The following is a 26901-nucleotide window of genomic DNA, read 5'->3' on the forward strand; positions in this document are numbered from 1 at the left end:
AAAATGCATTTTACTCATTGCTTTCTTGATGTTTGAGCTTTATACCAAACAATGAAAGTGATCTTTATTTTTGATACAGTCGCAGTCACCGGTTTACATACAAGGAGGATTGGATTTTTTGTGTTTTTTACCCTCTTTTACATACTTGCATTGATATTTGGTTAAATGTTTTCTTAGAAGGGCTTGCCTTGAGCAGACAATCTAGGTATCCATCAACAAGCTTCAGTTGAGCTTGAAGGTCTTGATTTTGGAGCAGGACCCGTTTTTTTTCGACTGGCATCCTCAGTCCGTCGTGACGTAACACTCTAAAACTCACTTCACTGTGGACAGTGATGCTGCTGTTCCAGCAGTTTCCAGTTAATGGCATGCTTCATTGTAACCATTTTCCTCTTATCTGACAGTGACAGTTTAGGTCTTCTTCCAGACATACACGCACCCCCCCCTGAAAAAAGTAGTGACACATTTGCATAACAAATCCCTTTTATGCTGGCAAAGAGGAACTCATGATCACATGAACAAGAAGTTAATATGCGCTGGCGTTTTCAAGTAAAAAGACACAGAACCTTCAGCACCAATTAATTAAAAGACTTGATTATGTGTGGATTAGAGGAAATCCACAATAAATTCAAACGTGCACTGAATTCTTGTTTTTTTTTTTTTAAACCATTAAAGATCTATGCTGTACAATCATTCCACCCTAGAGAAAGAATAGCTTGAAGAAATCAAAAGCCCAAAACGGCCATGGTTTTCACGCCTATGATACATATCTGCATGCTTAGAGGCTGTGATTTCTACTTAAATCCTACACAACATCTCAGTTGAATTTTAAGTGTTGTGAACGTCTACATTCTTCCTTTGCCTGCTGCATAATAATGAAACTACTAAGAAAGGAACTATTTTTCAGTTTCTTTAAATGTAACAGAACTGAATTAAAAACCAGTGTTTTAAATGTGTGGTTGACTTTTACTTTGAATAGTGTCCCCAACGTTAGCATGTATCTTTTGGAGACATCACATGCTACAAATTATGGTACTGGCCTTGGTTTGTATGTAGTTAATAAAGTTAGGAGAGGAAAAAAACAGGGCACGTCTGGGTTTATCAAACGCACGTGACTGCGGTTTCCAGATGACTGTACACCAAACCAGCTTCTCCAGATGAGCTTAACTCTAATATCAAACCGTGAATGATTAATAATAAGCTTCTAACTTCCTGTCAGACTAAAATTCTAATAAAAAAGAACAAAGCAAAACATCCACTTATTGGACTCGTTACCGCCATTAAAGATCCTAAAATCTCGACCTCTCGCGGTGGAGCGAGATTCAAACGGTAACTATCACGTGCCTCCTGCAGTAACGTGACTCTCACAAACAGGAAGTGCGGAGCCAGAGAACTTCTACCCCAAGTCTCGCAGACGCGTCTGCTTTGTCCAGGTTAGCAGACCCGGGTCAGTCCGTCCCGCTGGGTACCAGACTGCCTGACAGACACCAGGTCGAACTGCAGCGGAGGTAAAGAGCCAGACAGGTGAGGTTTCCGACATTCAGCTCAAATCTGTGTTTTTATCAAGCGGCTTTATCTCCTATAGTTGTCGCCGAGACTAAACCAAATCCCTCTGTTACTTTTCTTAAATGTTGCTGATATTAATGGGTTAAATATATATTTTTAAACGCTTCAGTGTTTCGGCTTTTCCTTCACTCGAGTTGTATGCTAGCGATTATAGAGAAAACGAAACTTTGCCCCAGGCAACAAAAGCTGAGAAGCAGAGACAATAGTCGATAGATCGAAGAAGACCCGAAGTCGAATGCTTTTTCCTTAACAGCATGAATCTTTGTACATTTATAAACTGAAGCCACGCTCCTTTCATCTTACATTTATTTTATGATATAAGTAATTTTGTATATATTCTTAGTTGTCGGTTTCTCACCGTCATGACACTCTTAACGCTCAGTTTATGAAGAAACTGTTAGATCCAATTCACCGGTCATTCCTCCAAATGTATGAGGATAGTCTGACCATAGTGCGAGCACCGCAATGCTTTGAAAAATGATCCAGCGCTGTAAGCCTTTTAAAAAAGGATCAAACACTGTAACCTTCATAAAGGTGGGGTTTACTGTAGAGCGCTTGTACAAAACTGCTTTGTATGTAGATAGGGGAAAGCAGGAATAATGCACCTTATTGTGCCCTTCTAAAATATAGTAATGCTTTTTAATATATATGTACATCTTTGATTATTTTATTTAACTAAAAAAAGAGTCAATGTGCTAATTTTGGCAGACACATGTACGTGCAACAGTGGAAACCCCACCTGATCATCTGGTCAGGAGGACCTGATGCTTCCTCTTTCTTAAGTTTACTTCTGCACTGAGTAGTTTTTATTGCTCTAACTGAAAGTAGATGCCAACCGTTAACACCATTGTCTGTCTTTTTTTTAAATTCCTCTTTATATGGTGCAGTACTTTCACTCAGCTGTATCCAGAGGACGGTGTGTGTGTAAAGTTGTTTCTTTGGTGTTGTACAGACATGGGCTCCATATTTCGCAGCGAGGAGGTGTGCCTGGTGCAGCTCTTTCTTCAGTCCGGCTCGGCCTATAATTGTGTCAGCGAGCTGGGAGAGCTGGGCCTGGTTGAGTTCAGAGACGTGAGTCTATTAAACCCTTTATGCCGTTCTTCTTCTTCTTGGTGCAGTTCATGGAGTCCAGTGCAATTGTTAACCTGCAACAGACTGCATCATGGGTTTTGGTGAAGGTCACGTAGACTCGCTCAGTAACCTTATTCTCTGCTCTTTGCTTTCAGTTAAACCCCAACGTGAACTCCTTTCAGAGGAAATTTGTCAGCGAGGTCAGACGATGCGAGGATCTCGAGAAGACTTTCCGTGAGTACTGACTCATAATGCTCCTCTTTACATTTCCATTCATCTTCTTTATTTTCCATGATTCATCATCCACCTTTTCCACCCTTCAGACTTCTTGGAGCAGGAGATAAATCGCTCGCCACCCTTAAAGGGTCCACTCCCTCCTCCGTGTCCGACACCTTCTGCCCCTCAGCCCCGTGAGCTCATCACCATAGAGGAGGAGAGCGAGAGGCTCGCCAGGGAGCTCAAGGAGGTGAGCGCCAAAATAGAGCCCGAGGAGTTAGTCTTCGGTTTTCTGCTTAGTGCACCACGAGAGACAGAACAATTTTTGGGATTAATGGAATATCGTGTATGTTTCCTACTAGGTGTCCAGGAACAGAGATAGCCTTAGGGCTCAGCTGACGCAGCTCTCCCAGTATCGAGGAGTCCTGACCAGAACTCACTCTCTCACGGCGTCACACGTGGTGAAAAACTCCATTTCTGCTCCATTTTCTGTAATTGTTGTCATGAGGAAAACTAAAAAAGAATGTTCTCTGTCTTATTCTCACAGGTGCCACCAGGTGCAGTGGAGAGCCAAGGTCTGTTTGATAACCGCCAAGATGTCCGACTCAGGTAGGTCTCAATTAAATGTTAAAGAGTAAAATGTTGTCTTTTTCCTCTCTATATAACAGTTTTCCTCTCCCTCAGTTTTGTGGCAGGAGTGGTCCACCCCTGGAAGGTGCCCTCGTTCGAGCGACTGTTATGGCGGGCGTGTCGCGGTTACATTATTGTGGATTTTAGAGAAATGGAGGATCGACTTGAGCACCCTGACACTGTAAGAGCTCGGGGAAAAGGAGAGGGGATCGCAGAGAGTTTGTGCTGTGAGTTTCATTCCAGGTGTTTTACCACAGCAGTTTGCTCTTTCTCCATTTGCAGGGGGAAATGGTGCAATGGACCGTGTTCCTCATTTCCTTCTGGGGAGATCAAATTGGACAGAAAGTCAAGAAGATCTGCGATTGGTGGGGATTTTTTTTTCTTTCTTTTATTTTTGAGATTCTGAAACTGCACCTTGCTGTGTTTTGAACTTGAATTTCTTTGGATTTTCCCTCCTCGCAGCTTCCGCACTGAGACATTTGCATACCCTGAGAGCTCTGCTGAGAGAGAGGAGGTTCTCCAGGGGCTTCAAGGTAGAATTGAAGATATCAAATCAGTGAGTGATTTTCTTTTGGTTTTTGATACTACATATTCACATCAAAATAATTAAAAGACTGTAATCTCTGGTTTTATAGTTTCTACATAGGATATTATATTACTGTGCTTCTAGAACATTCATCATGCCTCTTTTTGTGTTTCCTTCTGCGACTTCAGGTGTTGTCACAGACAGAAAGCTTCTTGCAGCAGCTGCTGATGAAGGCGGTGGCCGTTCTGCCCCAGTGGAAGGTGCGCGTCCAGAAATGCAAGGCGATCCAGCTGGTACTGAATCTCTGCAGCCCCTCTGTCACTGACAAATGCCTGATCGCTGAGGCCTGGTGTCCCACCGCCAAGCTGCCTGAACTGCAGAGTGCGCTGAGAGAGGGAGGGGTGAGACAACAGATGAGCAGAAACATAGAGCTGTAAAAAGCACATATGAGTAAATCGCCTAATTTCCTGTTTTTATCCCACCCTGTTCTCCGACCTCAGAGGAAAAGCGGCAGTGGGGTTGACTCTTTCTACAACCGCTTGCCTTGCTCTACACCTCCACCTACTCTGTTTCCCCTCAACTCCTTCACAACAGGTTTCCAGAACATTGTAGACGCCTATGGAGTGGCAGCCTACCGTGAAGTCAATCCAGGTGCGTCATTAGATGACATAAATAATTTCCTCATGAAATGTGTTCAAAGTGAAGTCTTTCAGGTATTTGTCTTTGGCTAAATCTCGTCTCTCAATGCTCCTGCAGCATTGTTCACCATAATTACATTCCCCTTCCTGTTTGCGGTGATGTTTGGGGACGTGGGCCATGGTTTACTGATGACTCTGACTGCTCTCTGGATGGTCCTCGAGGAAAAGGATCCCAAACTTAGAAACAACAACAATGAGGTAACTTAGGAAAGGAGACACTCTGTATTTAACAAAATGTCTAACTTAAAGGCAACTTAATTTCAGACCAAGCAGCATCAGTAAAACAACAGACCACATTTAGACTGTTCCTCTGTTCCACAGGACCTGCTCGTCACCACACTAATAACCAAATGAACTCACTTCCTGTTTAACGGATGCCCCATAAAATGTACTGAAATTCCAGAATGCTTTCATAATCTGCGTGAGCCAAGGAATCCGCCAGTACCTTGTAAAATTTGCATGTGGTTTGAAATTTGCATGCACAAACATGCCTCTGGCTTCATTCTTTTAGTGGCATTACAAGTTGAACCAACATGAAATTCACCGAAGAGAAAAAGTAGCAATGGTTTCTGTGACCTCAATTCCAAAAACGTCATAGAACCTAAATAATAACAAAATGAATCCATTTGCAATTCTCATAAACCTATATTTGATTCACAGTAGGACATAGAAAACATGTTAACTGTTTAAACTGAAAGCATGTACCAATTTAAGGAAAACAAAACAAAACATGGCAGCAAGATGACGCAAAAGATTTGGGACACGGCCATGTTTCCCGCTGTGTGGCACCGCCCCCCTCAGACACCACATGGTTTAGTGTTATCTTACTGACATATTCAAAGACGTTGACTGGACGAGAGGATTTGTTGCTCTAAAACTTTGACTAAGATGCTGTTGCACATTGTTCCTCCAGCTGTTAAATATTTGACATTTAATATTTGTTTTCTGTGTAAATAAAATGTGGGCGTATTAACAAATTTCCAAATCATTGCATTCTGTTTTTTGTCACACAGCTCCCCATTTATGTTTAAATGTAAAAAAGTCAAATAATTCTAACGTACTAAAACATGTCCTTGACCACTTTGTGTGTCAGATCTGGAGGATGATGTTCAGTGGAAGGTATTTGATTCTGCTGATGGGACTGTTCTCCATCTACACGGGAGCCATTTACAACGAGTGCTTCAGCAAAGGCCTCGCCACCTTCAGCTCGGCCTGGCACGTCGGCCCAATGTTTGAAAAAAACATATGGAAGTAAGAACATTTTCGTATATTCACCCTGGAAACGTATTTGCTTGTTTTTCCCAACAATGTGTTTATTGAGTTTTTAGTACACACAAAATACAGGTCAAATAAATCATAAACAATAATATAATAAGTAATATTTATTTTCTGTTTACTCCATTTTCAACACACTTTTTTACCTTCGTGGGGTCTCTTTCAGTTCATCGGTGCTGGCAGGGAGCCAGTACTTATCCATGGATCCTGTTGTGCCCGGCGTTTTCACAAGCCCCTATCCATTTGGCATTGACCCGGTGTGCCCATCATATTCATCGTCCTCCAATCAAATATGCACATAAATATGTGTATATATATGTCTCGATTGTAACTCCAGTTATTCTCTCTGATGTTGTCGTCAGGTCTGGGGAATGTCCAACAACAAACTAACATTCCTAAACTCTTACAAGATGAAGATGTCAGTCATCATCGGCATTATTCACATGACTTTTGGAGTCTGCTTGTCATTCTTCAACTACTGGTAAATAATCTTTACCCTTTGGTTACATGTGTTTCGCTTGCACACCTGTTTTGTGTGTTTCAGATTAGCTCTGTGTTGCCTTCACATCCTCATGTTCTTATCCTTGTTTCTCCCTGGTTGTTGTTGTTGTTTTTTCTTTTTCTACAGGCACTTTCGCAAGTTCAGCAGTTTGATTTTTGTGCTGATCCCAGAGCTTTTCTTTATGCTGTTTCTCTTTGGCTACCTGGTGTTCATGGTGGTCTATAAGTGGGTTGCTTACGCTCCTTCTCAGTCCAAAAGTGCTCCCAGCGTACTGCTCCACTTCATAAACATGTTCATGTTTACGGAAAACCCTGACAACCCTCCGCTTTATCATGGACAGGTGTGTGCGTCGTTTGTGAGCTTCACTAATAGGAACATATCGGGTTTGCTTTATGCATTTTCTTAGCTTCCCACTTCCCAAAACGTGTGTGTTGGTTGATCACACTGAGCAGTAGTTATCATGAAATGTTATTATAAACTGAATGATAGTCTTTATGTATGTTGTTACCATATTTACATCGTTCAGTGGTTGTTTGTGGTTTTTATTTTGTGAAAGTCTAGCATGTAAATGCAGCACTGCTTTGGCAGGTCAAACCCCAGATGCCACATCTATTACAAGCACATGAACACAATAAGGGACTTTCCAAATATAGTAATCAGCACTTTAACTGCATTATCAAGCAACAGTGATGTAGTTGTGTCTCTGTTTTGTTTTTTGAATGACAAAAATGCTGCAGTCATTAAGTAGTTAAATACATGCAAGCCCTGAACTGAATAAATTAACGGTCAAATGAGGTTAACCTCTTCTCTGTAACTCTGTGTAGGCTATAGTGCAAAAGGTCCTGGTGATACTGGCTCTGTGTTCTGTGCCATTCCTCCTCCTTGGGAAGCCCACGTTTGAATACATTATGTTCAAGAGAAGACGACGTCGAGTCGTGAGTCTGCGTTTGGTTGAATTTTAATTCCTTTTATTTGGCTGCATTTACTTTTCTGACTGATCTTTAATTCTCTGCAGCATCTGGATGAAGACAGGCGTCCACTGGTGTCTGACGAAGGCTCGATCAATGTTCATCAGGGGGAAGTCGAAGGAAGGCCGCTAGTAGAAGAGGTGAGGGTGAAGCTAGAGTAACTAAATTAGTTTACCTGTTTTAATACGGTCTGATGAACTCCTTTTGTTTTTGTTTTTTTGTTGTTGTGCTGTCTGTAGGAGTTTGATGTCGCTGATGTGTTCATGCATCAGGCCATCCACACCATCGAGTACTGCTTGGGCTGCATCTCCAACACAGCCTCCTACCTCCGACTCTGGGCTCTCAGCCTGGCACACGCACGTCAGTGGCACTGCACATACAAACACAATGCTTATCTTCATACTCACATGATGCACACACACTCACTCACACACACACACGACTTCCTCTTTTAAAGGAAACTTACTCATACTCTTCTTTTTTTTTTATCCATTTTATTTCTCTAGTTATACACGCTCATGTTGTTGTTTTCCAGCCGGCTGTGATTCTCTAACAGTGACTCACTTGTGTCTCCACAGAGCTGTCAGAGGTGCTGTGGGAGATGGTCATGCGTAGGGCGCTGACGTGGCAAGGTTACGTGGGAGCTGTAGTCCTCTTTGTGATTTTCGCCTTCTTCGCTGTGCTGACAGTCTGCATCCTTCTGGTCATGGAGGGGCTCTCAGCTTTCTTGCACGCGCTCCGTCTGCACTGGTGAGAATTACAGAAGGGTTGAGACAAAGGGGGAAAATAGCTTTGCTTAACTACAATTTTTAAAGGAAATAGGCTGTATGATTGGACTGGGTAAAATCCTGAACCATTTTTAATTTATTTTTTATTTCGGAGTGTGTGTCAGGTTTTATGTGTCTGTGCATTTTTTTTAAGCCAGCAATCCATGGTCACATGTTTTTGTTACATGCTGGTGTAAACATTGCACTCTATTTGCTGTCTGTCGTGTGACAGATGTAGTGAAGGCAATGACTGAGACTTTACAGCTGCCTCTGGCAATAACCCTGCATGCAAAGTGGAATTTGACTGTAGGAGACACCACCTACAGTATGCAGTAGTTTTCTCAGGATGGTGGTGCTGGAGAAAAGACTGACTTAACCTTTAGGAACAACAAGTTGGACTATTATCTAAAAAAAAAAGTCCACTGTAGAATAAGAGTATGGTACGTGCTCTGAGGTTTCTGTTTGTTGCTAGAGATTGACTTATGCCCGTCTCTTTCACAGGGTGGAGTTTCAGAACAAGTTCTACAGTGGAGATGGTTACAAACTCGCCCCTTTCTCCTTCACATCTATAATAAATGTCTCAAACCCTATATGATCAGCCAACGGTTTATTCAGGGTTGCTAGCAAAGTTAATTTATGTGTCTATGAATCAGAACGACCCTGTCTTAACAACGGTACTCGACCTTTGGTTCCCTTTTGCTATGAAATGGTTTGGTTAACTTGCACAATGATCAATGAATGATGAATGATGTACTGTTATTTTTGCATCAGTAGAATGATTCCCTATACGTTAATTTACCACTATATCATATCATATATATAAAACGCACATTTTGTATCCCCATGCTAATTATTTTTCAAAGTGTAATGTACTGCTTTCTAATTACTCTATCAGTAGCATGAGAAATTGTTGGTAATCATGTGCTTTTCACTCTCTCAACATTTATAATAAGCATCAATTTTGAAAAGGGAACGTACACTAGTGAATGGATTTGTTTTGCAGTTTAAGGGAAAGTTTAAGTTTTGACCTGAAGTATTAAAGTGCAAGTTCTTTAGAATTCTTCAGATAATGACTTGGATGATTTTTATGAGCCAAAGATGTTCCCACATTGTCATGTCTTCCAACAACACCACACCAAGTATTTATTGATAAATACATTTTTCTCGGGTGCCTTACTAGGACTGTTTGTTTATACATTATGTGTTATGGACAGATGATGTCTTCTATTGTTAAATCACCACTTTGTACAAAACACTGCAATGGAATGAATTTTTCCCTCCCTGTTTACACTGTAAAATTGAACAGTTTTCTGCAGAAAATAAATTAAATGTTGAGTTTTATTAAACGAAGCACTTGAAGTATCTGTTGCCAGCCGAGTGATACCATTTATATGCCACAGTACTGTTTTGAGAAGTTACCATAGATGAAAGTACTGTGCAGAAGTCTAGAGGAGCCAACTGTTATTGTTTCATATTTAGCTTCTGAGGAACATTTTTGTCTTTAGGTCGTTTTTTCTTAACAGCCTGTGACAAAAAAAATCAATTTGTTTCCATTTCTTTGATTCTATCCAACATCACACTAAGTATACATTTTTATCTTTTGTACCAAAAAGGTGATTCTCAGTCATGACAATGATCCAAAACACAATAGGACAACTATCATGGCTTGACCTCAACATTACTGAAGTAGTGTGGGATCATCTTGACAGAGAACTCAGCAACATCCAAATGAGAGCTTTGTTTGTCCTTCAAGATGTCTGGAAACTATTTGTGAAGACGACTTAAATAAATGACAAAAAAGCTTGACTAAAAGAGTTCAGCCTGTGTCGAAAAATAAAGGTTGTCATTCCAAATCTTGACTTTTGAGCTCATAAGAATGGTAAAAACTCTGTTTTTGTCTGATTTACTGTATTTCCATGTATGTTTTCACGTTTCAATAAATAACTGCACTATTTTCCCATTTTCCTAGTAACATACAGTATAAGGAAATGAGGGGTGGCTCAAGACGTTTGCTCATTAGTGTAAAAGATTTAAATACAAGAATGTAACAACAACTCCTACACTCCTACACAAAAGGAGTCTGACATTAAATAATAATAATAACTTCTTTTGCAGGGAAAAATCTTCAGATCACTGGTTACCAGTGTTGGGTAAGTTACTTTAAAATAGTAACTTAGTTACATTACTAGTTACTTCTATCAAAAGTAACTCAGTTACTTCAAGTTACTCGTTACTTTCAAAGTAACTAGTTACTAGGGAAAGTAACTTTGGTTTTACTCAGAATTCTCTTGTTAATGTGTTGCTTCCATAACTTTGCCAGTCTTCTAGCTTGCTTACTTGCCACAAGTGCACTGTGCCACCTACCAATAGAAAGGAAAAGATAATACATATTTCCATGAGAGAAATCCCACGCCTGGACCGTCATTGACTGCTGTCATGATTCTAGCCTACGTCACAGCGTCATGTGCGCCTTTTACATCCAATACAAAATACTGCAGTCGTGGTGCTTTGATTGTACTCAGAACTCGGAAATTCTGCCTTCTAAATAGGAAGATGTAGGTAACACCAGACTGCAGATGAGCTGCATACAGGGCTGGACGGGGACAAAAAATCGGCCCGGGCATTTTGACTAGAGACCGGCCATTATAGGATTCAGATAATTATTTTTTAAAAGCTAGACATTTTAAATGAGAATAAGAAAGAAAAGTATTTCTTTGTGCCCACCTCTCCCTGTTAATGCCCCACCTGGCGCCCCTGGCAAAACTTTGCTAGCTCTGCTCCTGCACAGTTACCAGCTGTCAGCTACCTAAAAAGGATCCTGGGGTTATCTGTCTCTCAGAAACAGTTCATAACTTCCCTTCAACTCATTCACGTCACCTAAAAGGTAAACCTGTTTCTCCATCACCTGTTCAGCTCTGATGATTCAGTAAGGACATCTCCTGGTTTCATGTTTCCCTCTCACCAGATAAACAAACCGACATCATGACAGCAGCTTTTTTGCAGCTGTGGCTCCAGCAAACATCAGCTGATACTAGGAATTAATATTAAATAAATTCTAACAACAGCTGATCAAGCTTAAACGTGCTGCTGTTGTTTAACGCGACATCGGCTGGTTTCCTCTTTCTGGCGCAAAGTGGGCGATAAACAAACAAGAGAGCCGATCAGCTGATCATTGATCAGTTTTCATGATTGAAGTAGAAACGGGAGAGGGAGGGGAATGAAAGAAGAAGAGGCAGCTGTGCAGCAAAAACACAGAATAACTCCAGCTTTGTGCCTTTTTCAATGTAGCCGAATTACGGGACAAACTGTTCCTTTTCACCTCAATAAGAAACGCGTAATATTTTCTCTGAATACCAGACGGGACGGTTGGCAACTCTAATAACTTATGAACAAAATAAAGTTCAACATCATTAACTTCATAGCACCCACCCAGCTGTATAGAAACTCCGTCATGCTAGCTAGTACGCAGTACGGAAAAAGTCAGAATAACAAAAATAAACTCCACCTAAACTTGGTTTATATCTGACCCAGATAGACTGCAGGTCATAACTTCTTACCTGAAGTTCAGTTCACACTTGGACCGGCGGCCGCCTTGGGTCTCTTTTCCTTCTCTTCCACCTGCTGGCCTCCAACACTTGCTAATGTTATTGAATCTGTGGAAGCTCCGCGATAGCCACCACACGAAGTAACGAGTAACGACCCTATCTAAATCCCAGTAACGACTAACGCGTTCCTGATTTTGGCATAATAACTAGTTACCGTGCTCGTTACCACAATAATAACGTAGTTACTGTAACGCGTTACTTAATAACGCGTTAGTCCCAACACTGCTGGTTACTCTTGTGATCTGCCTGATAGTTTTAGTAGAATTAAAAAGTTGTTGGCGTTTCCTACCGTTTTAAGTTCCGGAGTTAGTGTAAACGGAACCTTAAGCGCGTGTTCGGTTTCTATCTGTGCTGTTTTCTAAGTAGCACAGAGTGAACCGGATATTATCGGAATGTCAAAGATGGGACTCCTCATGTAACGGTGGATTTTTCTTGAATAGTATTTTAGTAGTAGTTTGCTTGTTTTTGGCGTCTTACCGGATGGTAACACATTGATTGGACTTTTTTATTTGTGAGGAGAGCACTGCTCGGGAGGACATGGCTCTGAGCCAAGTTAGTCGCAGTGTGCGGCTGCTCTTAGGTCAAATTCAACGCTGTCGGCCAGCCCTGCTTTCAAACCAGACGGGTAAGCAAGTAAAGCTAGAAAGCCTTAAACTTTCTATCTGCAGTCATAAAAGCTGACCAGACTCTAATTGTCACACAGCTCGATGTCTGAGTCAAGCAGCTTCTCAGCCAGAGCCCTCCGCGGATGAAAATGAAGCCGTGAACCCGACCTTTGTAAACAGAAATCCCCGCAACCTGGAGCAGATGGCTCTGGCTGTGAAGGATCGGGGCTGGAAGACAACCTGGCCACACCGGCAGTTCTACCACAGGTCTGTAAAGGTTTAAGTTCTTACTGTGACATCTAGAATCAGACTGAATACCACTGTGAGGGTGCATCCTGTTGTGATGGACTTGTAAATTACTTTCTAACTTTATAGTAACAACTGTTATGAGGTAACACATTGTTAGAAGGTTATACAGTAACTATATTAGTGTAATTAGTAATGTAACCAGTTACCTTATCAAACTAAATTACACATTTAAAATGACTTCAGTCTATGAAGGATTATGACTTTGTAACAAGCAGTGACACAGTCATTGTTCTTGAGACGTGTTGGCGCACATGCATTGATCTAAAGAAAAAGTCAAAGACACAAGATGAACAGAAAGAAATATGTTTAAAAGTATAGCAGTTGTTGGTAACAAAATTCAAAGAGAAATGGAGACAACAGTCATGTGCATCAACCCCACATTGGATCACAGCTTACAGCATACAAACATGTATCTATTTATCTAAATGTAGTCATTATTTTCTTAAATTAATGTTAAGTTGTATAACTAAAATTGAGAAACAAAGGTAACTGTTTTTTATATTCACTACTATTATTCTAGATTATATAAATATTCTGTATTTGTTCTACCCCATTGGGTTCAGAACTGTCAGTATGAAAGGACACAAACGTAATGTAATCAGTCAGGTTGATATGAAACATAGCATATTCATGCATAAAGAACAATTATCTCTATTTAATTTCCTCTCATGCTTCTCATTGTTTCAGGTTGATGTTCTCCCGTAGCCAACACCATGTGACAGCCCAAGTGTTTTCCAGCTGCTCTCCTATTCCGGTGCTTTCTTGTTCGACCAAAGAGTGGGCTGTGAAGAAGGAGCTGGCTTCTACAAACTGCGTGGCAGCCTGTCAGGCTGTGGGCGAGGTGCTGGCACATCGCTGCCAGCAGGCTGGCATCACCAGGATGGTGTATAGGGTGATTCCCTGGACATACCGCTCAGATTCTGTGAGTACATGCAGCAGGGACTGGAAATAAAGTTACTGTCATTTTCCTTCACTTAGGTAGCCATTTGCTTCACGTCTCTCTCTCTCTGGCTTTTCTGTTTTGCAGGTTCAGTCTTTCAGAGCTGCAATGAAAGCAGGAGGAATAATTCTAAGTGAACCCAGAAGGAAATACATTGGGACCTGACTTTAATTCATCAGTCAAATCAGCTGTTTTGTATAAATCTGCTCTTTATCCCCATTACCCCTCTCTTTTGTTAACTATTACTGTGCTGATATTAAGATTACAACTGCTACAGTAAAAAATAGGAAACAAAAGAAGGCTTGTCCCTGTGCCATGTCTCTTTTATATTAAATCATTCTCCTCTGGTTTATTATTTAATCAAAAAATAAAGGTTCTTGGTTTGAATACAATAATTTATTTTTTACTCAGGTGCATGTAAACAAGAGTGAGGTGCAGGCAGCAGAGAGTCTGTTACAATAAGGAAATGGATGACAATAAAAACCAATCACTGATCATTTTAATCATAGTACAGTGTGAAATTGGCTCAGGCGGTGGGAACAGTGTGTTGGGATTATAAAGTGCATTTTTTTTCCTAATAGTGAGCATGCAGGTTAAATGCTTTCTTTTCTTTCTTTCTTTTTTTTTTAGCTTGGGTTCACTGGATAAAAAGTAATACCAGCATAAAATAAATGTCCTCATCAGCATCTAGTGAAAACAGAACATGGAATAATTTAAGTTGATCCATTCAAAGTCCATATAAATACAAACTCAAACCCTGAACAGTGTCTTCTCACAGGCTGGTATAAAACACAAAACATGCACCCAGGCCATCAGCAATTATGTGACTATATATACTGTAATTGTGCACAAACTTGTAAAGTCACATTTATGATGACAAAAAAGTGGCAAATGGTACAAGAGAAATGCAATATATTACCACCACCTTGTACTTAAGCTAAAACATTAAAAACATCTTTACAGAATCACTTTTCATTCTCAGGTTGAAGGCACTCATGTAGCCCTGGAGCCAAAATATAATGGATGAAAATAAAATGGGTGGGAAAGGTTCCTAGCAAACCGACATTTCCTTTAAATAGATTGGCACACCGACACAGAGGAATACAGTTTGGCAAACTGGCGTATGCCATAAAACTGGCCATGACATAATCCATAATGCACAGCTTAGATACAGTGAAATCCTCCATATCTGCACACGGTATGTGTTGTGAGAAGGAGGAAATGAACACTTTCTGCTTTGGGCTGGCAGGATACAGCCTCGTATAAGGAAATTAAAACAGTTATTGCATAGATACCTCTGAAGTGTTGAAAGGAGAGCTTAAAAAAAAACGGAAGAGGGACTGAGGGAGCTCGGCAGGGACATGCTGGTTCATATATGTTTGGATACCTTCATAAACATAAAACATAATAATACAATAATGCACAATGATTTCAGCTATCAGATATCCTGGCTTTCACTGGTACAGCAATACTGCAGCATGGCCCTTATAAAAATCAACTATCTACTATAGCTTTTATGAGGTGACATATGCAATCCAAGACCTGCAAAATATAAATTAAGACTTTAGGATCATTGTATAAAAACCTTGGCATGTTCCCAGAGCTCACGTTCCTTCTTTTCTCCTCTGTGCCTCGTTTATAGTTCCTCTTGTACCTCCCTGCTTGTTCATCTTTTTAATCACTTTGCGGCTTGCTTTGGCCCGCGCCCGGCCGGCTGGATGGGTCAGGTGAAACATCCACACATGCTTTCTGGTGAGTGAGACACCGGCGCCCATAGCTACGCCTCCGCTGTCCTGGTGACCGCCTCGGACTGCCAGGCATCTTTGAAAAGAACAAAGTAGGAAAGTACAAAGTTATAACATTGGGATTAATTCTTCAGAAGAAATCTACTCCACAGATACATCGCAACCCCAAATGCCTCTGAACGCTATGTGACTACCTGACGTAAACCTCGGTCGAAATCTAACTACACGTTGTAGCCGGCAACTACTGTGATTATCCTGCTTCAGTACCGTCAATACCTTCTATTTCTGGCTACTTATTCACAATAGTTTTTTAATTTATCAGTGATGGCATAACAGTCCTCTCTTCAAGATAAGGAATAACAACGAAAGGACTCACAAATGTCGAAACTATTGGAACTGATGTAAGGAAATGTACAAAGTAGACAAAAACTTGACAGATAAATATTTTTAACTGTAACTGTGAGATAATTAGCACCTAAAGCAACACAACCATAAATGCTGCCAAAAATAATGTTGACCCCTGAAGTGGATTACATCATAATCTCTAGAAAGATTCACACAGAAGACTAAATCAGCTACTATTTTGGTAGTATAGTTACTGGCAGGACACAAGGTGTGAAAAAGGGGGGATGGAAGGCCTTACAGGTGCTTATATAGAGTCAAACTAAAGATTTTGATTAAAAATGAAACCTAGTTTGGGTGTTTTTTCCAATATGTATGTCTGTAGAAATATTAACATAATCACAAGAAGAAAAAGTTGCTGTAAAAACGGCCTCCAGTGCTACCCCTCAGTCTCCTAGTAGTGATGACAATATAAAAAATCCTACATCACTTCATTCTTGGGGTGACGACAATGCTCCATCAGCCTTTTACAGCTGAGAGGTAAGAACCATGACTCATATAGTTAAAACCTTATTCATGAGCTATTTCAAACAACAGGCTTCGCTACATGTCCTCAATCTAAATTAGCCATTTCCAAACTGTCAGCTTAACTACAAAGAGGAGGCTAGAGAGACCGGCACTCTGCTTCTTTTACCTGATCATATCCTTTATCCACATCATCCATCTCGCTGATGGACTGCATTAATGAGTAGAGGTTCATTCTGCCACTACGATTAACACTTGGTATGACCTGGAGATTAAAGAGAAGTAAAAAGATGAGTAGCCTTTGATGCACTCTGCGTGAACATATGAGGACAAATGTTGGTCAGGCAGTCTGCTCACCTTTTCTGGTTCATTTACAGTAATCACAGGGCCTGTCTGCACAGGGTCTTGGATAGTGTCAGACTTTGGGGCAGGCTGTTCAAACACCTAGATGAGGTTGATAAGATATAAAGGAGTTAAAGCTGTAAAGGTAAAAAAAATAAATAAATCCGAATTTTAAAAAGTGATAAATTGCTCAGGATCTGATTACCTCACAGTCTTCCCCTGAGTCATTTTTTTCATCTGGAATATCTACGCCATCATCCTCATCAAGTCCGTCATCTTCCTCATCATCTTCTTCCTCCTCCTCATATTCTTCTTCTTCACTTTCGCCTGTCTTTTCTTCCTCCCCTCTTTCCTCGTTTTGAACTGATTTTTGTCTTTGGTCTCTCGACTTTCGCTTCCAGAGAGCACTATGGCGCTGCTGGCTGGAATGATAAATGCACACGGAGCACATTCCTCAACTGAGCTCCCAAACTACAGAGAACAGGAAAAAAAAAGCACTAGGCCTAACCTTGCACTGAGGATGCCGCTGTAGGTCTGGAGCTGCTTCATGAAGCCCTCATTGGGCTTGATGATGGACCGGCGATCCCTGACGTAGGTCAGTGCCACATCCAGTGTCCAGTGCTGCTGCTTCATAGCGTAGGCAATCACTGTAGATGCAGAGCGGGACACGCCCATCTTGCAGTGAACCAACACCGCCTGACCACTCTTCCTGTAATACACAAAGGTGAAGACGTAAACTCACACAGTGATTTTGGATTTTACTTAACAAATATTAAGTCGTGAAGGGAGAACTGCTGGAATGTTTACACACATGCAAAATAATGCTCGGCAGTAAAACGCTTCTGGTTTGTGAACATGTGGCAGCTTTAAAGCTGGCTGAGGAGCTGAACAAATTTAAGATTTGCAGCTTTAATTGTAGGGTAGCTTGGCCTTCTCTCACAGGTTTTGTTTCAAGACTCCAAACTGTAAACTGAAAACACAGAAGCAGTATCTTTCTATTTTCGTTGTGTGAATACTGTCTGTCACGATGTTTCACAACTCGGTCGTCGTTTGTAGACATCATTCTTATCTTATCTTATTCACACAGATTAGACTTGAAATGGGAAGCCGAGTCACAGTGTGATAGCTCAGAACTGCGAAATTGGTGGTTATGCCAATCTTGATGGAATTCAATATTTGAGGAAATGTAGCCTTTCATTTTCTGTTAAAAGTGGGCACAGAGACCGACAACACTCTCAGCAGTGTCCATTAAATATGAAGCTGCAAGAAGCGAGCATAGCTCAACATAAAGACTGGAAACAGGGGGAAGCACTTCATCTATAAAGGATTAAAGTAATGCATATAGTGCGCCAGTGCTGCTAAATCTCTCTAACATTTTATATTTTACGCTCACTGGCCACTATATTAAGTACACCGTTCCAACTCCTCGATAATGCAAGATGGATGGAAGAATGGTGATTTCACCACACAATCATCTCTGGGATTTACAGAGAATGGTCTGGAAAGACAAAATATCAGCTGAGCAGTGGTTCTCTGGATGAAAATGCTTCGTCAGTGTCAGAGGGGACTGCTTAGAGCTGACAGAAAGACAACAGTAATTCAAATAATAAGTTGATAAAACTAAGGTATGCAGAAGAACATTTCTGAATATATAACATGTCAGACTGTGAAGACTTGTGCAGTCTTGTTGCAGACCATGGGAACATAGTGTTCCCAGAGCATCTTCATTCTGCCACCTCCACCTCAGCCTTCTGTCTTTTTGTCACTGTCAGGTCTCACAACCATCTTGCAAACCTTCCCCTTCACTCTTGCTGCTATCCTTCTTCACAAATAACCCCGACACTCATCTCCACCCACCAAAACCCTGTCTGCACTCTCTTGTGCATTTAAATCATCTACCTTTATTATCTCCACTCCTTTCTTCTTCACCTTTCCACCTGTCTCCCTCTCATTTACAGTATTTTGTCTAGTTTCTACTGACTTTATTTCCTTTTCTCTCCAGAGCATACTTCCAGCTCCCTAGGCTTTCTTCCACCTGCTCCTTACTGTCACTACAAATCACAATGTCTACAAATATCATAGACCACAGAGACACCAGCCAGACTTCATCTGCCAACCTATCCATCATCACTACAAACAAGAAGAGGCTCAGAGCTAATCCTACACTACCTTAAAACCATCTGCCACTCCTACCCAAAACTTTTATAGTCATTGCTCCAACTGTAATCAGACAAGAAAGCAAAAAAGGATACATAGTAAAGTGGTTTTTGACTTAAAGGACTGTAGGTCTGTGTTACAATACAGCAGTTCATCATAGACAGACCTCTATGGATATTTAGATTCACACATTTCAGCCCCTAACCGAGCTTCTGTCCTGCTGGAACAATTACAACCCTTTTTACAAGTCTTGATTTAAAAAGCCTCTGGTACCTTGCAGTGTTGATGAAGTTAAATGTAGCTGGCCAATGGGACAGCAAGTCTGTGGCTTCCACATCGTACACTCTGATGTTCATGTAATTGAAGGACTCTGGGAAAAAGTTGTCAATCTCCCTCGTCACATTCAGAATGTAGCCCACGCTGAAAAACATGCAGAGACACACTCAGAGCCAGAGCAAAACATAGTGCATAGTTAAATATTACCCTTATAGTGAGTTAATGGGATACAGAGACAGACCACAACACACAGAGCTGCAGAAAGTGTTACAGGTTCAACTACTAACTTGTTTTTCTGCAGCTCCTCAAAGTTAGCTGCATTCCACTCGGAGCCCTGAAACCAAATAAAAAAAAAGGTTAAAGAAAGGTCAGAGAAGATGCAAAGGAAAGGGCTGACAGAGCCATCTTCCCTATCGCTGTCAACACAGATCTGAAAGGGGAAGTTACAGTCACATGACAACATCCTGGCACTAAAAGCCATGTCAATTTTTTTGACCAAACAAAAGTGGCTGTACATAATATGGCTGTTAACTCTATCTGACCTTTAACAATGACTCACCAGGTATAGATAGTCAAATATTTTGGAGGGCTTGTCCATCTGAGCCATGGTGACCAGGATCTCATTGTCGATGTATTCCTTGTAGGGTCTCATGTCAAAGCCTATCCTAGTCTCCAGGGTAGCGTGCACCTACAGCAGAGAAGGAATGCATTTTGTCACATTTTTTCACCTCAGTTATGCTCTTATAATTTGACTTTTTTGTTTTCTAAAACCAACTTCCTGTCTCTAGCTTCCCACACTTCTCACCATTTTGGATGTGAGGTTGTCCAGGTCTTCAGTCCTCATGATGTCTCTCAGGTGTTCTTTGATCAGGATCTCACTGGAAACTCTCTCTGCCGAACTTCCCAGAGAACAAAAGGCAAATTTTAGTACCAACTGGCAGGGAGGCACAAGCAATAAGAACAGTTTCTTATTATTACTACATTAATAGCAACATTAAGCAGTGAAAGTGCCATGTTTAATTAGTCTTTTTGAGGTATTTTTCACTTGATGCTACAGCTGTTCTTTTTTTAAAACATAGGATTTTAAGCACACAACGTTTACGTGTGGTGGATTGTGAATTTTACAACTCCGGGACCAATAACTTAAAATGATACTTTAGTAAATTATCTTAACGTACATAATTTTTTTCTATTACATCAACTCCATTGGCTACTACAAATAAAAGCATACCTCTGTCCATCGCTGTCCTTACGGATCGACTCCAGGTCATTCATGACCTCCCACTCATTGAGGCAGTTGCGATCGGACTCGATGTGCCGGTGGTAGTGCCGAGCCCATTCCAGCCCAGAGCCTGGGATCAAAGCTGCCTTGATTGCACGCTCACAGCAGCCATGCAACACCTGCAGCACTGACCTTACAGGAGGAGAGAGGGGAGAGGAAAAGCAAAAAGAACATCACTATGTGTATTAACGACTTATCTTGAGATTTAGAGCAAATGAAAGCTATTGATATGCAAAGTGAGCAGCTGGATGCTGCCACAGTGGGGATATAAGCATCACTCACCACATGGTCTGCATGGAAACCGGTTTAAAGATTCTGGTCTCTTTTGCTGAGCTCACGCTAAAGCCACTACAGGAAACATACAGAAATGTGAACGCTCATTATTAAGCCAGACGACAAGAAAGAGAAGAAGGAGAAATAAGACAGTAACAGTGTTAAGAAGCGTCATTGTGCTACATCACAGTCTGACACACAAGAGAGAAATAATTCATCGTGATTAGAATTAGTTCTTGTTCTTGTGGAATGAAAATGTGAGGACAGCGATTGAGAGAGACATTAGCACCGTTGGAGGTGTGATCCAGCCTGATGAGGGGGAACACACTGGTGTGAAATGGCAAACACACTTGGATGACACTAAAGCACGCACGCGCATTTAAAATACAGCAGTTTAAGCACTCCATCATGTTAGCCCAACTGTTTTTAAACCCGACACCTCTCAGTTTACTGAGAGATCAGCTCTTCTATCCTCTTTTGAGCATCAGCAGCCCAAACTGTTTTAATCAAGACATAGCCAGCTATTTGAAGACACACTAAATGTGCTGGAATGGACATTTGATGTTCTTCACGCTCTACAATGCAGTTAAAGAATAAATTTATTAAGACTTTAAAGCAGCTAAACTCACTAACCTTTCAATACACAGTCACATAAAGAAACTAACCATACTTTACTTTCATTTCATTATTAAAAACACATGACCTCCATGCTTATGCAATGATGTGACTGAGTGACAGGAGCTGTTGTAGTTCACAGAGAATGATTCAACTCCAAAAATAAGGACATTACTCATTCATATTATCTCTGGCCAAAATCCCAGAAATCAGGCTGCACCGTCTGTGCAGCAGCCTCCCAATCACTTCCTCACGCTTGCTTTTACACTGAATATAATTCTTAATCCTTCTTTAAAAACATGCTTCTTACCCATCTCCGTCCAGATAAACTTGTGTATTGCTCCATATTGGCAGTACCAGACCGATGGTGCAATGATCACTAGAAACAGAAGGGGAGGACACATACACACAAGACAAAAGGAGGAAATTGTACTTGTTAAACCTTAACCAGAAATTATTAACAGAACAGAAATCATATCTTGTGCAACTGTACACCTTCATCTTGGTTACACACACCTGTCTGACTTGGGGAAATCCATGCCCAGCAGGATGCTCTCATGTTTGTTGGCCAGTGTGGAAACCACGATCAGATATCTGACTCTTACTGGGCTAACAGAATCTAACTGCACCGCCTGCATGAAAAGATACACAGAGGGAGGGATGACAGGGAAACACACAACTTGTGAGCACTGTGTTTTACATGCAAAAAAAAAAAATAAAAATCATGGTTTTCTTTTTAAGTCTAAAGTTGCCAAATAAGGTTGGGTATTTGCAAGTGGTGTAAAATGTCCTGCGTAGTTTATTTTCTTTGGCCTTAAAGGAAAACTCAAATCAGGGAAGTAAATGTTGTCTTTACAGAGATCAAGATACTGGCTCCTGTCCGGTTAAAGGCCTCTACCTATAGTTTTGCTGAAACAAGCTGAAACAAGAAAAGCTACCAGTACAGTTTGTGACTTGGTGCTTTATAAATAAAATTGAATTGAATGAAATTTTTATGTGACATAAAAATATCATATCACCATTTCATTGCTATGGCAACACCATGCATTTACATTCCATAGAGCAAGAATAAGACAAGCCCGGGCACGTCTGAGGGTAAGAGCCACTGTCCCTGGCAAAATATGCAAGTAAATTGTTCCCACTGAAGGTGGACAGAACAAAGGTTTTTCACCACTTGAGGCAAAAATGCAACCTGGCTATAAAAGTGAAGCAGCTAGTGATGTGCAACACAAAAGTAAACAAATGTCTTACATCAACAATGCTGAAGCAAGCTTCATATGACAGGAAGCAGAAACAGAGGATGGAAATTACTAATATATATTGTTTGGTCAAAGCGATGATACCAATCCAAACGGAAAAGGAGGGCTATAAGCAACCTGCTGAAAAGCTCAACCCAAGAGACAACAACCCAAGGACTAGGTAGTGTTAGGACAAACACTACCTGACTTTGCCCCTATTCTGTGTTATAATGCTGCTGGTACATTGTTTCACAACCCAAATTTGGAAACACAGTAGCTCATTGGAAAACAAAGTTTGAAAATGCCTTTCATTTAATTACTCTTAAAAATCCAGCTCGTGCAAGCATCAATAAAATGTTGTTCCATATTTTTCTCTATACATCCTCAACAATGTTCTTGTCGCAAATTTGCTTGGAATATTGCGATATACTTTCAAGATTAAATTGCCCACCCATCACACGTGATATTTTACTGATGCTTCCTACCAGGCAGTTTCACACATGCACTGGTGACTGGATATTTTTGGGATCTTATCCAGGAGGAGCTTTATGTGCTGCTAATTTCATAGTACAAAGTCTGTGTGATGCCTTATTAAGCCAGTTTGAGATTAAGGCAGGTAGTTTTTTGGCTACTATACAGAAAATTAATTGGGAGTATTGTGCATTTTTCGTGAATTCTGTCATCAACACCAAATAATAGCTCTGTACATAGCCACAAATTTTCCTATACCATACTATATAAATATTACAAGAATAATATTTACGCAAGTTAGCTTGATGCTAGTGATACTGAGGACCTAAAAGCTGGTAACTCACTTTCTCTAAAGGTTTGGGACTTGTAGTGAGTCACTGAAATTTTCCCTTTAGTCACCTACCCTTTGAAAAAGTCAATATGTGCAACAACACTCACCTTTAGGTTGTCTTAACATCATAAGCCATAATATTTACCAAAACTCAACATTTTGGAGTTACGACCTTTGCCAGTGATACAATCGTATAAGTTTACTTGTTGATCACAGACAAAAATAAATCGTTTAAGTGTGACATTTTTCTGATTTTGTGGATATGATTTGTAAAGACACGAGTCCTCACCAGCTTCACTGTATCTTCTGGTCTGAGGTGTTCAATCATTGCACGGAGATGTGTGTGGCGCATGTCTGGCGCGCCGCTGCTTTGCTTGACAGGAGAAGTCGGGGTGCGAGACGTCTCCTGATGAAGGCTCCCGCTCTTGCCATCTTCCAGCAGGAGGACTGCCCCTTTAACAAGGGCAAAGCTCTCTCTACAGAGTTACGGAGAGGAGGTTACTGCTGCAGCCATCAAGTAACTGGTTATTGTCTTTCCTAGGTGTGCAGTTTATAACTATTTAAATGTCACGTGGGTTACAGATACCTTTTCTGAAGTCTTCCTCTTCTTTGGAGGCCTTCATCCTTAGAAAATAAATACATTTATAAAATAAATCTTCATCATCAGGAATCATGAACAAAAAAAAGTCTGGTTGGTTTGTATGTGTGCAGTTCACCACGTTAACTTTGATTTACCTATAATTACATTTACAAAGCCTGTAATGATTTTGTTAGGCAGGCTGTTGGCAACTACAATAAAGTGAAAATATCTAGATCCCAAAAGAGGGTCAGAGAAGATGCTGGAGATTCAAATGCTACTTAAAATGAAAAACCTGTTACACAGTGTTTCTAATGCTCTCAGAATTAATTCACTCCAACTTAATAAAGACAACAGTGCTGAAAGAAGCCAACAAATATCCTGGAAGCACTAGAAGCACTGCGTGTACACATGTATGTACATGTTTGAGTGTGATGTCTTTCCTGTATAAAATTTGGCCACAGAACAGTGGGGGGGAAAAAAGTTCCTCGGGTGAAATGTGGTACAATACAGATAAGGTGCAGCAGTGAAGAGACAGACACAAAGAGCTAAGTGGCATGAGGGAGGCGGAGTAACAATAAGTAGGTAAATAATGGAATAACAGGAAAAAAAAAAAAAAACAGTAAATGAAAGAGAAATGCAATGCGTAAAGAGGGAAGGTGGGGGGAGAAACAAGAGAAGTAGCAGTAGTAACAAGGGTTTACAGAGAAAGAAACTTGAGACAGTAACATTACCTGTTACGCAACTGACAAGTCCAGACAGAGTCAAGAAAAAGAGAAAGAAAAAAAAGAAACAGAAGAGGAGAAGTGGGCAGGAGCCAGGAGCGGAACGATGAGGGTTTGAAGAAGGAAAAAAAAAAAGGAGAAAACACAAGTTAAGATAGCAGAGTGTTTAGATTCTGTGACATAAATATGCAAAAAATGAGACTTGGAAGCACAGTAAAGTTATTTATGGTTTAATTTGCAATGATAGAGACCAGAGGGGAAAGCCAGGCCTTTGACATAATGCTGAAAAAAATATTTATGATACAGCAGGAGAATGAGAGAAGAGGAGATGTGAGTGACAGAAGCTGATGATAGAGTATTGATGTATGCATTTAACAGGTACAGTGGGCCTTTATATGCAAGTGATTTAATCACTATCTGACAATGCTTTAACAAGAGTTATATCTGTGGTATTTCTACCATGTAAGCCTATCAGTGCGATCGCATCCCTGTCTACAAGTGAAAAACAAATCTGCCTTGTTATCATTCAGGCAAATGTAGTGATGATATCCACAAAGGGACACATTCAGGAGCCGCTGCAGTTCACGCCGACCTTTTCAGGGGCTGGCATGAATGGCTTGTAGTCAACGTTCTGAATCATTCTTTATAAAAGAAAAGTAAACAACATAATATCTGCTGACACGATGCAAAATGTTTGTGTACAGCAAAACGGGGAGATAACTGAACTCACTGGCGTGGTGGAAATGGATGGGATCCTATGCAGGGTCAACAGAGCCATTGTGCAGGTCCGTCTGCACTTAACCTGCTGTTTCTTGCAGACCTAGACAGGCTCTGCTGGTTCCTCAGCCAAAACTGTGCCGTGGGTGGGGTCAGTACTAGTATTATTTTCTGAAATGAAACATGGATATTTGGAATTCAGTTACGTTCAATAAATAAGCTTGGTATCAGTGTGGTTTTAGGAAGTCAGGAAAAATTGCTGCTGAACCATTTACAGGTAAAGCGTAGTTGTGCAATTTGAGGAAATCCAATATATATATATATATATATATATATATATATATATATATATATATATCATCCACGTGCTGTCATATTTCTGTATGGATTACACCACTAATGGCAAACCATGGCTATATTTACAACATCTTACCATAATTGACTTAAAGTACCAAGAACTTTCAGCAATATCTAAAAACAGCATGCTCATCTAATTATTTTATATATAAAAAACGTCATATTTTATAGATTGTAACTTTTAATAACAATGGATCAATTACCACATTCCTCCCACAGAAATCAAACGGCATGACTTTAGCGCTGCAAAACCCCCTATTGTGTACATAACAACACGAACACGATTAGAAGCAGCCACAAAAACAACACTGCAAATGGCATTATATTAAAACAGATAAACCGATAACTGAGCCTCATGCTCGTTAGTTTTGTGCTGAAACATGCAGTCTATATAAGGATGTGGCTGGGGTAAAAAATATATATATATCGGCCAATAAAGATTAAACAGAAATTTAGATAACTGCTGGCTCCCCGTGGTTTGCAGGTTCAGACGCGTTCAGCGTAAATGGTGTTGAAGTTAAAAGCATATTGAAGTTAAACTACTAGAAAAAAGAGCGAGAGAGAGCCTCTTGCCGCTACCATGGCTCTATTATTGACACATGAACACCGCGGTAACGCCTTCGTAATATGACAGCAAATATGCGATACGGCTTCAGCTCGGTGCATGCGGACAATAAAGTAATTTCTTTCCTGGAGCTGTTATCGAGTGAGTTATCGTAACTACGTGGTTTTAATACTGACAGACGGGCTCGACGCAAAGAGTAGCTCCTTTTGCAGTGATCACAAACAAGCTAGCAGTAATATGTAGCCTCTTACAGCCAGTCTTGGCATTCAACAGAAAGCCTCAAGAAGGGCTTTTTCTTACCTCTCCAAGCTGGGTCCTCACTCTAATTTCCTGCTTTGGAGCCTGCTTGTTTTTCTTCCGTACCGAGAGCTCCTTATTCCGCCCTCTGTTGCTTTCTGAGGGTGAGGACTTGACCATTTACAGAGCGCAGAGGCTACTCCTCTGGAGAGTTTTTTTTTTTTAAACCAGCGAGCGAAGAGCAGCGTCGCGCGGAGAGCGAGCAGGAGGAGACGATGACGTCTTACGCAAGCAAACTGTTCAGGCGCGTGACGAAAATTAAGCATCTAGTTCATGTCTAGTCCACGAGTCTCTGGGGCAGTAGGCTGAAAGATTTTACACGTTTTGCTTTTGCTGTGCTGCTGCAGAATCAAATAAATATGAAGCAGCAAAAGAGGAAATATTAAGTCAA

General features: G+C 40.7%; 3 protein-coding genes across 4 annotated transcripts; 2 read left to right on the top strand and 1 right to left on the bottom strand.

Annotated features, from left to right (window-relative positions):
• Positions 1-1326: 1326 nt before the first annotated feature.
• tcirg1b (T cell immune regulator 1, ATPase H+ transporting V0 subunit a3b) lies at positions 1327-9566 on the top strand. 2 transcript variants are annotated; one of them, XM_085173342.1, is made up of 21 exons: positions 1327-1521; positions 2516-2634; positions 2790-2868; positions 2958-3100; positions 3213-3311; positions 3398-3459; positions 3535-3661; positions 3763-3845; positions 3943-4036; positions 4195-4407; positions 4507-4657; positions 4763-4902; positions 5798-5955; positions 6146-6236; positions 6342-6460; positions 6608-6821; positions 7306-7416; positions 7497-7589; positions 7689-7809; positions 8028-8199; positions 8718-9566. In XM_085173342.1, the coding sequence occupies exons 2-21, from the start codon at positions 2518-2520 to the stop codon at positions 8809-8811; spliced, it is 2481 nt and encodes an 826-aa protein (XP_085029468.1). In that variant the 5' UTR covers positions 1327-1521; positions 2516-2517; the 3' UTR covers positions 8812-9566. The 2 variants fall into 2 exon arrangements, with proteins under 2 accessions (XP_085029468.1, XP_085029473.1); XM_085173347.1 differs by having other exon boundaries at positions 1329-1521; positions 3213-3308.
• Positions 9567-12304: 2738 nt separating this feature from the next.
• On the top strand, positions 12305-14070 carry mrpl18 (mitochondrial ribosomal protein L18). The gene is made up of 4 exons (XM_085173547.1): positions 12305-12446; positions 12525-12693; positions 13423-13657; positions 13763-14070. The coding sequence occupies exons 1-4, from the start codon at positions 12359-12361 to the stop codon at positions 13838-13840; spliced, it is 570 nt and encodes a 189-aa protein (XP_085029673.1). The 5' UTR covers positions 12305-12358; the 3' UTR covers positions 13841-14070.
• On the bottom strand, positions 14050-26690 carry LOC146524590 (protein phosphatase Slingshot homolog 3). Its single transcript, XM_085173367.1, has 17 exons — positions 26514-26690; positions 25305-25462; positions 23859-23896; positions 23562-23748; positions 21749-21864; positions 21543-21611; positions 20627-20692; positions 20294-20476; positions 19868-19961; positions 19622-19750; positions 19350-19396; positions 19060-19206; positions 17138-17338; positions 16835-17051; positions 16645-16731; positions 16457-16552; positions 14050-15496 (listed from the first exon to the last, which is right to left on the bottom strand). Exons 2-17 carry the CDS (start codon positions 25350-25352, stop codon positions 15350-15352), a joined length of 1872 nt encoding a protein of 623 aa, XP_085029493.1. The 5' UTR covers positions 25353-25462; positions 26514-26690; the 3' UTR covers positions 14050-15349.
• Positions 26691-26901: the final 211 nt, after the last annotated feature.

Source organism: Neolamprologus multifasciatus, chromosome 2, assembly GCF_963576455.1.
Source record: "Neolamprologus multifasciatus chromosome 2, fNeoMul1.2, whole genome shotgun sequence".
Lineage (NCBI taxonomy): Eukaryota > Metazoa > Chordata > Actinopteri > Cichliformes > Cichlidae > Neolamprologus > Neolamprologus multifasciatus.